This window comes from Oryctolagus cuniculus, chromosome 2 (assembly GCF_051225735.1).
Source record: "Oryctolagus cuniculus isolate XC-2025 breed Fujian yellow rabbit chromosome 2, ASM5122573v1, whole genome shotgun sequence".
Lineage (NCBI taxonomy): Eukaryota > Metazoa > Chordata > Mammalia > Lagomorpha > Leporidae > Oryctolagus > Oryctolagus cuniculus.
Window position 1 is genome coordinate 122,095,162 of NC_142868.1, and position 15,229 is coordinate 122,110,390.

General features: G+C 62.2%; 1 protein-coding gene across 1 annotated transcript in view; it reads right to left on the reverse strand.

Moving 5' to 3' along the window:
• The window catches only part of ATOH8 (atonal bHLH transcription factor 8), a 29,389-nt gene extending 14,511 nt beyond the window's left edge, over positions 1–14,878 (reverse strand). The window contains exons 1-2 of the mRNA XM_008254167.5: positions 13,720–14,878; positions 5,631–5,822 (exon numbers count right to left, since the gene is read on the reverse strand). Of these exons, the coding sequence (XP_008252389.3) occupies positions 5,631–5,822; positions 13,720–14,487 (960 nt within the window). The 5' untranslated portion in view covers positions 14,488–14,878. The remainder of the gene's footprint in view (positions 1–5,630; positions 5,823–13,719) is intronic.
• Between the last annotated feature and the right edge of the window lie 351 nt (positions 14,879–15,229).

Here is a 15,229-nt window from a genome sequence, read left to right on the forward strand (position 1 = left end):
TGGCCCTGGGCAAGTTACTGCCCAGCTCTCAGCCTCCGTTTCCCCTCTGGTCCTGCTGGGCAGGGTTAGTACAAGAAGGGTAGCGATGAGGTCGATGTGACAGCTGGGGGGTCCGCTCATCAGCATCATTTTACAACACAGCCTTAGGCAAGTTTCGGGGAATCCACGCGCTTGGAGAGCAGGAGTTTCTGGATTGGCCACATGCTGGCTCTACTTGATGGGCACCGGAGCCAGGGTTTGAGCTGGAGTGGGCGAGGGGGAAGCCCGGGTCCTGGCCTGCCTTGTGGCTGCCCAGCCCCACCCACAGCCCAGGCACTGAGCTCTTTCTCCTACAGGATCGCACAGGAAGGCACGTGTGCGCTCACCTGGCAGGTGAGGCTGAGGCACATGGCTGAAGGCCCACGGTGAGAAGTGCCGGTGCCAAGACCCAAGTCCAGGTCTCGGGACCCACAGCTCCTCAGGTCGCCTACTTCAGAGTTTTGCAGACAACTTGCAGGTGGGCTTTCACGAGGCTTAATGGAAACACCACAGGGAAACTCGAAGAACTGAAGGGCTCTCAGGGGTCAGCGCTCACCCTACACAGACCCGGGGCCACCGAGCCTCTGCAGGTGTTTGCAAAGGGGGGGCTTCTTGTCATTCCCAGGGACATCAGGAGGGGCTGCCCAAGTCTCTGTGGCTCTGTGAGCGTGAACACTTGGCTCGTACTCGCTGGGTCCAAGACCCGGAGTGGTGGGAGCTACTCAATGTGAGAAAGGATGCAGACGTATGAGCACCTGTCTGGGTGTGGGAGGGGCCATCAGAAAAAGGAGGGGGCGCAGGGAGCCCCGAGCGCCCGCTCAGGACCACCTGGGAACATCAGAGGCTGTGTTCTGGGAAAGCCGGCTCAGCTCACCTGCGAGGCAGCCCTGCTAATGATCCCCTGAGCCGGGGCCTTGCCAGCCTTGGGGCCTTCCAGTGTCAAATGTGAGAGGAGAAACGGCAGCTGAGCGGCCGCTCCACGGCAGAACAAACAGCTGGCGACAAACGTCTGTGTCATTGGAATGCCAGAAAGAATAAATTGCATCCATTTTTATGACCAGAGGGGAATCTGACGGTGGTTTCCCACCCACCCCCCCTTGTTTTCCCAGCATAGATGGACTCCGTGGGCTTTGAAAGCAAATGGCATTTAAAATCAGCAATGCGACCCAGAGGATCGGGAAATGAGAAACCCCCCCTCCCACCCGCCAGCCCCACTTCCACGTGGGAGACAGGACAGGGGAGTGGGAGGAGACAGGCACCCCTCTCCCACTGGCCAGGCCACCTTGGGCAGGTTCGCCAGGCTCTCTGAGCCTCTGTCCCATTATCTGTGCGATGGAACAGCCCTGGTTCTGACTTGGAAGCGTTGGTGGGAGGAGTCAGTGAGGAGGAGTCAGGGAGGAGTCTCTAGAAGCGACTTTCAAATCGGTGGGAAATGCAGACTACAGGCATCCGCTCCCTGGGGCCTCCCTCGCTGTCCAGGCCTCTTCACTCAATGCCCACCCCAACCTGGTACCTGTGAGCTCACCAGCTATTTGTCACCAAGGTTCAAAGTACGCCGTCAATCTGCAAAGCCACTGCTGTTGTCATTACTACTCAATGGCTCCCAACGCCCCGGAAGGGGTGCCCTACATTGTAGGAAGTGGGTCCTGTACTATTCCACAGGTCCGGTGCTGCCCACCGGCCCAGGTGTGCAAGAGCCGTTCTGCCTTCTCTTCTTCCTCTCTCCGCTCCTCCTCCTCCTCCTCAGAAGCTCCCAGGAGTCAGAAACAGGAGCTGCAGAAGTGTGGCCTGGAGCCAGGGGCTTAGCATGCTTTATCTCCGGCTGCAGCCGGAGTCACGGCTCAACTCCCCAGAGCCCGTCCTGGCTCTCGGCTGGGTGGCCTCTGACACAGGCTCTGTACACCAGGGGCTTCCAGTGGGGGCTCTGAACCCTCCAAACCACACAGAGTGAGGCCCAGGAAAGGAGCACCCGCTGGTCGGCCAGGAAGGACCTAGACAGGCAGAAAGATGCACCTGCGCTCACCTGTTCCTAACGCAAGCCTGGAGGGCCAGGGCAGCTCATCAGACACCGAGCTCCACCTCCCCAGGAATGTGCTGAAGGAGGGTCAGCCAGCCTCCTGGGACACGTGAGCAGCTCAAGTCTCCCGAGTCCCAGTGGTGGTGGCCATGAGCGTCACAGCTGCCACAACAGACATCTGCCCTCGGTCCAGCAGCCTTTAGCCGCAGACCTTGGCTCCCCCAGCTCCTGCAAGCCTGCCTGGCAGGTGCATCCCCAGAGCTCCTCCTTCTGCCTCAGCCTTCTACCCCCAGTCAAGGCAATGGGTTGCCAGGATAGTGCTCAGTGTTGAAAACTTTGTCCCTACATTCATGTGTTAGTGGTGCCTGGGGGGCATTAGCATCAGGCATGGTCACGGAGGAATGAATGGCTTTATAGGAAGAGGAAGAAGGGTGTGAGCTGGCACCTTGCACCGTCTCGGCATGGGATGCCCTCTGCTGTGTCAGCATCAGTACGGAGGCCCTCACCAGTGCCAGAGCTGTGAGCCAGACAGACCTCTCTTCTTTGTACATCTCCCAGTCTGTGGGGTTCAGCTACAGCAACAGACAGCAGACTAGCATGGAGGATAACCATGAAGAAATCACACAGCCTGTCCAGAACGGCTTTATGAGTCTGGCTTTCACAACGGCAGACATGTGGAGGGGCAGCGCACTCCAACGTGGCCCATCTTGGGGGGGGGGGGGGGCAGGGACCAGAGAATAGGGAAGGCCGGGGCAGGCCCCTCATTTTCCAAGGGAGAACAGGGAGGGGCTGCAGTGGCCTGCAGTCAGAAGCGGGGGCCAAAGGGAAAGTGCCACTCCCACCACGCCATCCAGACTCGGACTGGACCCAAGCACCTGTTCCCGGGGCCTCCTCAAAGGCAACACCAGTGGCAAATGGCATAGAAGCCCCCTGCTAGTCCAGACCCACGAACAGGCTCTCCTGACCCAGGGAGGGCACGGCAGCCCCTAGGTGGAAGGTTCCTGTTCTCACACTCTCCCGTGAGATGGGATGGCTGAGCACACTGGGAGAGGCAGCGCCCGAGGGAGGGGGCAGTGAGAGCCCAGGGACCTGGAAGGAGAGATGCCTCTGGGGACACACGGGCTCCTGATATAGGGTGGAACCTGAGCGCCCAGGGCGCACCCCGTGGCCACTCTGGAAAAGGCCGTGGGGCCACATGCTGATGGTCCAGATACAGTTCCTGAGGGGGGGCGTGGCCTGGGGAGGGCTGGCATTAGGGACACTGATCCGCAGGCGGGTGAACAGGGCTCCCAAGACTGCCCACAGAGGCCGTGTGTTGCTGTGGACGGAATTTGTGAGACCACACAGGTCATCAGAGCACGGAGGGACCCTCAGGCCTGGCCCAGCCCCACCCAGGAGGGGACGGCGGGATGAGAAGTGGGGAGGGAGGATGCAAAGGAAAGAACTGTGTTCTCATCTTTCAGTGTCCATCTCGCCCCGAGGGTCCCCTCCCAGGCAATGTCCACGGCTCAGCAGGCTCCACGGCAGGAGCGAGTTCAGCACTCAGCCTGAGGGTGAGCACATGCACGCTCCTCGTGCGCCACTCCCGGGGGGGGGGGGGGGCACTTCATCCTGCAGGGGGCTGTGTGCTGGCGTGCCCCTCCCCACCTACAGAGGACCAAACGGAGGCTCAAAGGGGTTACAAACTGGGTCCCAGACAACAGGACGGGCAGGTGACCAGCTGAGCCAGGGCTGGGCTTTCTGATGGCTCTTACCCAAAATCTGCCACCTCAGTCTCCCGACCCGTGCAATGGGCAGGCTGGACCAGACCCAGAGGAGTCTGCAAGGGGATTTCAGGGGAAGCCAAAGCTTAGCTCCACCTTCCTCTCCCCTACTCCCAGCCCCCGACTGTGTGCCCCAAATCCAGGAGCCAGGGCAGGGAGGCAGCCTCCATGGTCTGCCTTCAGTGGGTGAGAGAAGGGGGTAGGGAGGTGGCGGGCACCTGCCCCCGCTGCCCATCCACAGCCCGGACTGACGAGGACGGCTGAATGCCAGGGGGAGTTCACCGAGAGTTTACGAACCCCCTCTGTCGCAGCGCGCTGCATGGAGCCATCAATCACACCCTTAATTTACCCGTGTCACTCCCCAGAGGAAAGCGGCCCCAGCGCAGGCAGCGGCACTTCCTCCCTACCCTCTTGATGAGGATTTCGTCTAATTGGTCCGCGTTAAATCACTCCCAGGAATGCAAAGCACAATTACTGCAGCCGCCACTGCCGCCACTGCCAGCGCCAGGGCAGAGGCTGCTGGTGAGGCCGGGCCTGGCCCATCCCTGGCGTTGGCCTGGGGTCTGTGGAGGGGCTGGGGGGGTGGGGGTCGCTCTGGAAGCCTGCAGAGCCCATAGAGAGGCCTGCCTGAGGGCGTCTGGGGGAAGGGGAGGTCAGAGGGAGGGGGAAGAAAAGCCAGGGAGGAAGGAGGCTGCAGAGGGACAGCACAGAGGACAGCCGCATCACCTGCTCCCAGGTGGCCCTGGGAGCGTCCAGGGCAGGCATCTCCTCCCAGTCCCGGCCGGGCCCCCCGCCCACGCTGGGTCTGTTTCTCTCCAGCAAGGGCTACAGTGAGCCCAGACAGGAAATGCCCAAAGCATCAGCCACGCCCAACACCCTTCCTCCTGTACGCATTTCCCTAAACACACAGGGCTTGGGCAGGCTGTTCCTCGGCCTTGGATGCTGTTCCCTGCCCCATCCGCCTGGTGGCCTCCTAGCTGTTACGCTGGTCCCAGTTCAAACACCACTTCCGCTAAGATGCCCCTTTTCAGCTTGTCCTTTTTTTTTTTTTTTTTTTTTTTTGACAGGCAGAGTGGACAGTGAGAGAGAGAGACCTTTCTGTCTCTCTCTCTCACTGTCCACTCTGCCTGTCAAAAAAAAAAAAAAAAAAAAGAATCCAGCGCCCCGACCGGGACTAGAACCTGGAGTGCCGGCATCGCAAGGCGGAGGATTAGCCTATTGAGCCACGGCCTCGGCCTACTCTGTCCTTAATCTGCCTGGCCCACCCCGGCCCTCTGCACGGGCCACCCTGTCCCACCTTTGTCCACTCACGCGACGTTCCCTCTCAGCACCCTGTGAGCATGGGGCCCAGGACCACGCCTGTGCTCTCTATGCCCCGGTCTAGATCGCCTGTGTGAAGTCAGGGCTTAGAAACCCCCTCAAGAAGGGATGAGTGGACAGATGGACGGATGACAATCACCCGCCTTCGTGCGCAGCCTCGGAATGCGACTTCAGCCAAGTCACCTTCCCTGACCTGCTGAAGGGCTCTCCTAGACTGTGACCCTGCTCACTAGAGTCTCGTCCTGACGGGACATGTATCAGGGGCCACATGGGAAACAGCACTTTAAAGCATGCAACACCAGGAAGGGTTCCATTTAAGTGATGGGCAACCCAGGCCCAGAGACCCTGATGACTGTCCAAGGTCAGCCAGCAGCTCTATTACCAGGGCAGCGTCCCATCGACAACCCCAGGGAAGAGGAGACCTGTGTCCCCTGGGAACCCTGCGCACAGGCAGGGCTCCCGCCAGTGCCCAGCCCTGCCTCCCCCGTGCAGCCCCAGTGGCCAGTGAGTACCTTGCGCTTCTTGGCACGCCCCTCGGCCTGCAGGGTGCGGGTGCAGCGCTGCACGCACTCGGAGAAGCTGAGGTTGCTGTGGTCTGCGCTGTAGTCCAGGTCAGCCAGCCGCGCCAGGGACAGGATGTAGTTACAGGCAATCCTCAGGATGGCCAGCTTAGACAGCTTCTGCCCATACGAGTAGCACGGCACCTGTGGAGCACGGGAGAAGGTGTTAGCAAGGCTGCAGGGACTTCTTTTTTTTATTTTTTGACAGGCAGAGTGGACAGTGAGAGAGAGAGAGACAGAGAGAAAGGTCTTCCTTTACTGTTGGTTCACCCTCCAATGGCCGCCGCGGCCGGCACTCTGCAGCCGGCGCACCACGCTGATCCGAAGCTGGGAGCCAGGTGCTTCTCCTGGTCTCCCATGGGGTGCAGGGCCCAAGCACTTGGGCCCTGCTCCACTGCACTCCCTGGCCGCAGCAGAGAGCTGGCCTGGAAGAGGGGCAACCGGGACAGAATCTGGCGCCCCGACCGGCATTAGAACCCGGTGTGCCGGCGCCGTAAGGCGGAGGATTAGCCTAGTGAGCCGAGGCGCTGGCCTGCAGGGACTTCTGCGCAGTGCATCCCTCGGCCCGGCAGGGGTCGGGGGCGGGGCTAGGGTGTTTCACCTAGTTTTATTACCTGTGCTAAGCACCATCTGTTTACACAGAAACATCTCTGATGTTTCATTCATTCATTCAGTGACCCTCGCTTTGCTGGGCACTTGGGGATTCAATGATTTAAAAATCTGATTCCCAGGATGGGCATTTAGCCTAGCAATTGAGACACTGGTTAAGCTGCCTACGTCCCACACCAAGTACCTGGGTTCAATTCCTGACTCCAGCTTCCTGCTAACACAGACCCTGGGAGGTCAAGGATCACTAGGCTAATCCTCTGCCTGCGGCACCGGCACTCCGGGTTCTAGTCCCGGTCGGGGCTCTGGATTCTGTCCCGGTTGCCCTTCTTCCAGTCCAGCTCAAGAGGTTGGCTCCCTGCCACCCACACAGGAGACCTGGACCAAGTTCCTAGCTCCTGGCTTTGCCCCCTGCACCTCCCCCCCACCTGGTCTTGGGGAACAAACCAGCAGATGGGAGTTCGACCTCCTGCCTTCAGAGAATTCACACTCGGGTGCTGTTATAATGTTATAACAGGGGCAGGTGTTCGGCATAGACTGGGATACTCCCATCTCATATCAGAGTGCCTACTTCAAGGCCTGGCCACTTGGCTTCTGGTGCAGCTCCCCAGAAATGTGCATCCTGTGAGGTAGCAGGTGATGGCTCAAGGGCTTGGGCCCCTGTCCCCCATGTGGAAGACCTGAGTTGAGTTCCTGGCTCCTGGCTTCAGCCTGACCCACCCCCGGCTGTTGCAAGCATTTGGGAGTGGACTAGCATATGGGAGCTGCCCGTACAGGCCCTCGAAAGGGTTTATAGGACAAGGGAATCAGGATGAGCACACGCGCGCCCTCTGAGTCCACCAGGTGACCCCAGCATGCACTCTGAACTGAGTTCAAACACCTTCACTCTCTGAGGATGGAGACCCAGCTGCCCGGCACACAGCCCAAGTGCACGTGCCCTTCTGTCACCCGCGTTCAGCTCCTGGCTCTCGTCCCGCCCTGCTGTCAGCCCAAGGTCATCCTGGGCCTCGGTGTCCTCGCCCTACCGCGAACAGAGCAGTGAGGATTCAACGAGAGGACCCGTGTGCTGCACAGAATAAGCAAAGCCTACCAGAGCTCAGGGAGTCCCCACCCTCGGTGTAGCAGAGGGTCCCCACGCAAGTTCCGGAGCCGGGACACAGACCCCAGGGGTCCTGAAATTCAGAGACCCAGAGAGGGAGAGGAGGCCACCCAGAGAACGCCAGCTCCCTTTCAAGCACGCGCCGCCTCCTCCCACTCCCAGTCCTGGCCGCAGCTCCAACTCCTTGTGAGAAGAGTGGGCAGGACAGTGTGCCTTGCTTGATCCCAGGCACGGTCCAGCGAATCCTGCTTTATCAGCCTGAACAAACAAACAAGGGGCCAGCCTAGCGCCTCTGCCTGCTCTTCACCCCAGGGAGGTCCTGGGGCCTGGGCCCAGCCTTGTGACAAAGCCCAGAGCCTCCCTGTCCCCCAGAGGGAGCCCTGGAATAGCTAACCTTCCAGCAGGGTGTGGGGCTCTCAGGAGGGCTCAGCATGGGGCAGTCCTGGGACCCAGCACCGCTGGGCAACTACAGAGCAACAGATGAGGACAAAGGTGACCCATGGGTGCCCACGCCAGGTTCTGGGGCATTTTCATCCCAGACGTGTCCCTGCATCCCCTCGTGACTTCTGTCAAACGCCAGGTCTCCAAGAAAACCACACGTGGCATTCCCATGCATGGGGCGCTGCGGTGCCTACCCACGCGCCCATCTGCGCTGGGGGAAGCAGAGGGCTGACATCCTGGGCCACAGGGCCTGTGTGGCTTGGGCCCTCCATGCCCGAGGGGCCCAGGCAGAGGATGGACATGCCAATAACAGAGTCTGCTTCCATCTTCGAGGCAGCCTGGTGCAGTAGGCAGTAGGATTGATCACTTCTTTTTTTTTTTTTTTTTGGACAGGCAGAGTGGACAGTGAGAGAGAGAGACAGAGAGAAAGGTCTTCCTTTGCCATTTGTTCACCCTCCAATGGCCGCCGCGGCCAGCGGGCTGTGGCCGGCGCACCACGCTGATCTGATGGCAGGAGCCAGGTGCTTCTCCTGGTCTCCCAAGGGGTGCAGGGCCCAAGCACTTGGGCCATCCTCCACTGCACTCCCTGGCCACAGCAGAGAGCTGGCCTGGAAGAGGGGCAACCGGGACAGAATCTGGCACCCCTACCGGGACTAGAACCCGGTGTGCCGGCGCCACAAGGCGGAGGATTAGCCTGGTGAGCCACGACGCCGGCGATCGATCACTTCTATTGCACAGAGACAATCTTCGCTCCTGCCCCCAGCACGTAGGAATTTCATGTCTCCCAGCCGCTGAGACACAGGTGGGTTTTGAACCCGTGCCTGAGCTGGACTCTTGCCCGTTAGCCAGCAGGAGCGGCTTCAGGATTCGATCCTCTGTAGTCCAGGGTAGCCAGCCAGCCTATCCTGAGCTGTGGGTGGAGCCCCTCATTGAGATCCCAGTGCATTACTTCTTTAAGCATCGCCACCAAGACCCAGATCCTGCCCCTCCCCCAACAGCCACCTGTTCCCCCTGAGGTCCGAGGAGACAGGCCAGAGGAGGAGGCAGGAGCACCTGGTCCCCACTCCCTACCGTCAGACCACCCGGCTTCCAAGAAGGGAATAAGGGCCTGCCTCTGCTCACCCAATGATTTCTAAACTTCAAAGGGGCAGCCTTTGGCATTTTTCAAACATCCCAGGTGCTCCCCCAAACAGTGCTTCCCACCTACCCCGAGCTGGACCGTCGCCTGACCCCAGCATGCAGGGAAAAGCAGAGGAAGGGGACTGGCCTGGGAGCCTGAGGGCCTGGCTCTCCCGTTGGCCAACCCCGTAGCCAGGGGCGGGTCCCCAGCCCTACAGAGTACCTGGGCGCTCAGGATGAGGTCGCAGTGGGCAGATGTGGGGAGATGCCAGGGAGAGACAAAGCCAAAAGCCAGCCAGGGCCTGCAGGCATGGCCTCGAGGCCCTCTGCCCTCCTGCTTCTGCACCGCCTCCTGCCCGCTCTTCAGATCCCATCCAAGACACCCTCCCAGAAGCCCGCCGGGAGCCCTGGGTCTGTCCAGCTGCAGCAGCAACTATCCACTGCACCCATCTGGGTGCTGGCCCCCATCTGGGCCCACTCTCCAGCCACCTGGGAGGCTGAGCCGATCGGGCAGGGCAGGGCAGAGCAGGGCAGGGAAGGGCAAGGTCCCTCAGAGGTCACTTTAAATGCATCCTTTCACCTCGGAGCCACCAGCACAGCCCCGGGGCTGGACGCTGGGAGTCTGGGTCTTGGCAGTTAGGAGCTATGGCCCCAGGGCCAGCCAGACAGTCCCAGGGACAGAGCCTGGTCACGCTGTGACCTCTGTGGGATGAGCTTCCCCTTCTGTAAATGTTCTCATCTGTAAAAGGGGAGACAGCACTTCAGATCTCAACAGGCCCAGGAAAGGGAGCGGCACCATGAGGCTCAACAGGGGCCCCTCCGGCATGCGCCCCTGCCTGTGGGGAGCCCCCGGTGCCAACAGGCCTGCCCCCCATCGCTGGAGGAGGTCCCCCGTGTCTCCCTTCTGCACATGGGATTTGAGAGAGAGGGAGCTCCGGAGCTGGGGGCACCATCTCCGTGTCCTCCCCTGGGTACCGGATTTTGCTTAGTGAGGACCCCCAGGAGACTGCAGGGACAGCAGGGGAGGTGGCCTGGGCCTTCACGGGGGAGACGCCCCAGCCACCTCCCGTGGCTGCCATTCCTCCATCCCCAAGGCAGGGCTTGGCCAGGGACCCCGAGGTGGGCCCAGCTCGCCAGCAGAAAGGCCCTGCCGGAGGCCAAGGCCCCCAGCCCCTCCCAGCATCCCCTCCCTCCCACAGCAAGGCTAGCCTTTCCCTTGGACCCCTCCCAGCCGGCAGGGAGCAGTGTTGAAGACAGGCCAGGCCCAGCTGTGCACACATGGCCGTCCCCTGGGGCTGCAGGGAGGGGGCTCTGGTGCAGCTGGGCTGGTGGCATGTGCTACAGCCCGACCATCTGCCCTGGCCGGTCCCTACCCCTAGACCAGAGGGCCTCTCCCTCCACCTGCAGCAGCCTCGCTCCGCCCTCCCCTGCTCTCCTCCCAGTGGAGAAGATGGTGGATTATGGCCCAACAGGAGCCTGTCTGGCTTCCTCGTGCTCAGGGCCTTAGGCAGGCTGAAGCACAGAGCTGTTAAGGACCCCAGGCACTGAAGCAACTCATTAGCCCTGATTCAAATCCAGGCTGTGCAGTGACAGTGGCACGCAGCTATGCAGGCTGCGACCAGACAGAGCCACGGAGAACCCACCACGCTGCAGCCCAGTGAACGGCATGGCAAAGTGGTGTACCACACAGGACCTGTGAGGCCATGTCCATTGCAAAGAGCCGCACGACCTCAGCCAACGTCGACAAGCTCTCTGGACCTCAGTGTCACCACCTGTGAAATGGGGCGGGACGGGGACAGGATAACGGCACCTATGACACCAGATGAACCAGTACACATAGCGGGCTTGTATCAGTGCCTGGCACACAGCGGCCGCGGTTGTGGTTAAGCCGCTGCCTGCAACGCTGGCATCCTGTATCAGAGTGCATTGGAGTCCCGGCTGCTCTGCCTCTGATCTAGCTTCCTGCTAAGGTGCCTGGGAAGGAGTGGAAGATGGCCCAAATACATGGACCCTCGCCACCCATGGGGGAGATCAGGATGGAGTTCCTGGCTCCTGGCCCAGTCCTGTGCTGCAGTCATTTGGGGAGTGAACCAATGGATGGAAAATCTTTCTCTATCTCTCCCTCTCGCTTAGCCTTTGAAATAAATGAATGAATGAATCTTTAGAAGAAAACAAAGACGTGGTACTGCTACATCTGTTGAAGCCTTGCCCAGCTCTGAGCGCCCTAGGATGCTTTTAAGAGATGCTCGTTTCTTCCTCCACGTGCTCTTTGCAAAGAAGAGGGAAGGAGGACAGCAGTGGCATCATGTCACAGCTTTAGCACCTGAGGCCCAGAGAGGGAGAGTGACTTGTCCACAGCCGCACAGAGAGCATGTGGTGGGAACACGACTCAAAGCCCAGTCCCTGAACACCCGGGCCAGTGCTCTTCCCACCCCACCCCATACTAGGAAGCTGCTTAGGAGACCAAAGCCCCAGACCCAACCCCAGCACTAACCTCGGGGCCACCAAGGTCCCAGATCGGGCAAAGCCACCCTCCCACCTCTCCTGTCCCGAGAGCCCGTTTCTAACAGGCAGGCCTGAGTCCAGCTCCAGAGCTGCAGCCCATCTGTGCATCACGCAGGCGGGAGACTGCGGTGCAGGGGAAGAAGGCACCGCACTGGGACATGGGGTCTCCTCCATGATACGGGTGCCGCGTGGTGGGACACAGCGGGCACGGCCTTGGCCTTGGCTGTGCGACCAGAAGTGCACTGGCTCTATTTCCTTCCTTCTGAGACAATAGGCAGGTGTGCACTCTGGCCTTGCAGCCTTTCCCGGGGAGGGACAGGAAGAGTGGGCGATGAGGAAGCGAACAGGAACAGGCACTCTGTGACCGGGTACTTCTGTGTGCTGGCGGGCACACGCAGGGGTGTGTGCACCTGTCTCCCTCTGAGCTTTCTGCTTAGACACACAGACAGCACTGTGGGATAGTTGGTCAGCAGACATTCTAGGGACCACTGCCATCTTCCCTAACCTGCCAGGTGCTCTTGGACCAGTCTCCCTCCTTCTGCGGCCTCAGGTTTCCATTCCGTGAAATGGGTGAGTCCAACCCTGACTGGGGTGTCGTTAAGGTCAGGGAAGACCGGATGTCTCGTGGGCAGAAGTACAAGCCCCCGGACCCCGAGCCGTAACCAAGCACCCCTGCCAGGAGTATTTTCTCCCTTGGAACTGAAAGCAGCAGCTGGAGGGGCAGACGGGCCCTGAACCGGCAGCAAAAGGACCTGGGCGCCAGCCCTGCCCGTGACTCACCAGCTGGGAGGCCCTGGCACGTGGCTCCCAGTCTGGAAGGGACTCCCTTAGGTGCAAGGTGAGCAGGTGGACGGGTAGTTCTCTGCCCTCTGTCACCTTCCGGCTCACCGAGTGGGCTGCAGGACGCCCCGCGGGCTGCAGTCCCTCCCCAGACACTCACACACAGAGCTGCTGGCCGGGGCTGGGCTGACTGCTCCACTGGACCTCCTGCCCAGGGCACAGCTGGTGCGGCTGCAGGCACTGCCCCACCCCCACTCAAGAGACACACTTTGGCTCAAAAGCTGCATAGTTTCTCTCCCCCAGGGGTTCAGCAGACACAGGCACAGCTACCCCCATGCTACTCCTGGAGAAAGAGAAGAGTAGGATTTAGAAAGGTCACATATTCCGAAATGTGTTGCTGGCTAAAGCCCAGAGTGGTTGAGTAACTTTCCTGGAGTCACAGAGCAAGTCAGTCACACATAGGGGAAAGAAAAAAAAAAAAAAAAAAAAACCTTACTCCTCAAACCAGAAGCATCCACCCCCAACCCTTCTCCATTCCCTGTGTGGGATGGGGTGGGGGTGGGGCACTTGCCAGTCCCTTTCTAGAAGCCAGAAGCACAGGGTGCTGCTGAGCTGTAGTGTTGTGCCCTGCCTCGCCCCACCATGAGCAAGTCTTGGGTTAAGTGTTTCTCCACACCCCCACCACGGGGCGCTGTCTGGTGGGGCAGTCCACACCAACCCACACAGCGAGCGCCCCATCCTGCACCCCCTCCCTAGGGAATCCCGCAGCTAAGGGCCTCTCTCAGCAGACTCCCACCAGCCAACGCCTGACGCCGCCCCTGGGGAGGGGGCGCGCTTGCAGCCAGGACCTGAAGAACGCCAAGGCGAGGGGTGCAGAGGCCAGCAGCAGCCTGAGCGAGCGCGCCAGGTACGCCTGCTGGGAGCCGGGGATGAAGATGGGCTCACGGGCTCCCCCTTCCTCCACGTTCGCCCTCGTCGAGACCCTCACACTCAAGCAGCCCCAAGATCGCTCCTTCGCGGTGTTCTGGGCCTCGCCAGCACCAACGGGGCGTTAAGACCCTTTACCCACACCAAATACTCCCAAGGGAAAGAGTGTCCCTCCCCGCTCCCGGGACAGAGTTCCACATTTCCCTCCCCACGCCCCCACGGCGCCCTGGGGACTTCAGGAAACAAATATTCGCGGCCATAAAAATGAACGCCGAGGCTGGAGTCTGACGCGCAGTCAGGCTTATATCCCGGGGTGCCGGCGCGGACCCGGCCCGGAGAGCTCCAACCCTCACCTCCACTTTGCAAGCTCAGATTCGTGCCAGCGCTGCGGCAGAGGTCGCGGCCCCACGACTGCCCAATCCCGTGTGGGCCCCGCGGTCGGACCGTGCGGCGACAGCTTGCTCCTCAAACGCACCCCTGCCCTGGCAGCTGTGCCGGGTCACCCAGCCACCCACCCGGCCGCACGCCCCCAGGCGCGGGGAGCGGGACGCGGGGCGCAGGTACCTGCTTCCTGAGCGCCTCGAAGGCTGCGCTGATGGTGTGCACCCGCGTCCGCTCCCTGGCGTTCGCCAGGAGCCTCCGGGTCTGCTGTAGGGCTTTGATCTCCGAGGAGGCGGCGGTCGCCTCGCCCGGCCGTTTCCTAGGCGACGCGGAGGAATCCGGGTGGTTATTGTAAATTACGTGTGAAATTGACGAGTAGGAACTTTCCCCCGGGCGCGTGGGGAGCGCGGGGCGCACCGAGGGCTCCGGGGGCGCGGGGGGCGCGGCTGGCGCCGGGCGTGCGGGCGGTGCGCACAGCAAGATGCGGGGACGCAGGCCGGGCTCGCGGAACGACGGTGCCTCGGGACCTCCAGGTGCCTGGCCCAGGGGCGCTGGAGGCGGCGGCGGCGGCGGCGTGGGGAGTCCCGGACCCACTGCGCCCAGGGCGAAGCCGCGTTTCCGTGCGTCCGAGACCTCCGGCGCCCCGGCGCCCCTGCGCTCCCCAGCTGTGTCCGCGCTCCCACCTGGGAGAACGGCCGGCGCCACGGCGGCTGGCACAGGGGCCAGGACGGGGACGGGCTGCAGCCGCTGGGTCCTGTCCCGCAGCCCGTTGGTGGCGGTGGCGGCGGCGGCGGCGGGCTCGGGCGCTTCCAAGTCCAATCGGAAAGTTTTATAGCCGTTCGCGCGCCGCGCCGGCTCCTTGCCCTTGCGCTTGAGCTTCTTGAGGCCGTTCAGCTCCTTCACGCACACGGTCTTCCACGGCCCGTCCTCGAGGACCGGGATGTGCTTCATGGCGCGGACAGCGCGCGGGCCGGGGGGGCGTGGGGACGCGGGACGCGCGCCGGCTGCACCCGCTCTGCACGCCGCGCGCCGGCTCTGCCCGGGCCGCCGCCGCGCGCAGCGCCGCCGAGTCTCGGGCGCTCCCCCTCCGCCCGCCCGCGCTCCCGCCCGCGCGCCCTCTCCCCCTCGCCCGGGGCAGCTGCGCCGCCGGCTCGGCGTGGCCGCGGGGCCGTCCGCTCCCGGAGCGCTCAGAGTGTCATCTGAAGTCGCTGCCGCCGCGCCAGCACTGCTGGAGAACGCCCGCTGCGCTCCATCTGTGTTTGTTTAGCCTCAGTTTACACAGAAGCCCGGTTCGCGAGATCAGTCAGCGCCGCCGCCCGGAGAGGAGGCAGCTCCTGCAGCCGTCGCCTCCCCAGCCCCAGCCGCCCGAGCCGCGAGCGCCTTTAAAGAAACAGGAAGCATTTTTCAAAACAGCTGGGCCGCCGGCCGCCTCCTTTGTCCGCGTGCTCTCCACCTCCCGGCCAGCCCCCTCCCGTCGGCGCGGAACCTGCCTCCTCGGGACCCCCGCCCCGCCCCTGCTCGGATGGGGGCGCGCTGCTCCCTGCCCTGCGCCTGGGCGCGTGGCCCTCTGCGCTGCGCCCTTCCGCACAGCCCCGCGGGGCCTGCCCTGCTGCAGCTTCTTGGGGACACAGCGCCCACCTTGCCCTCTGCCCGCCCGCTGCGGCTTGTCCCGTTCGGGCGGACCGAGAAGGGT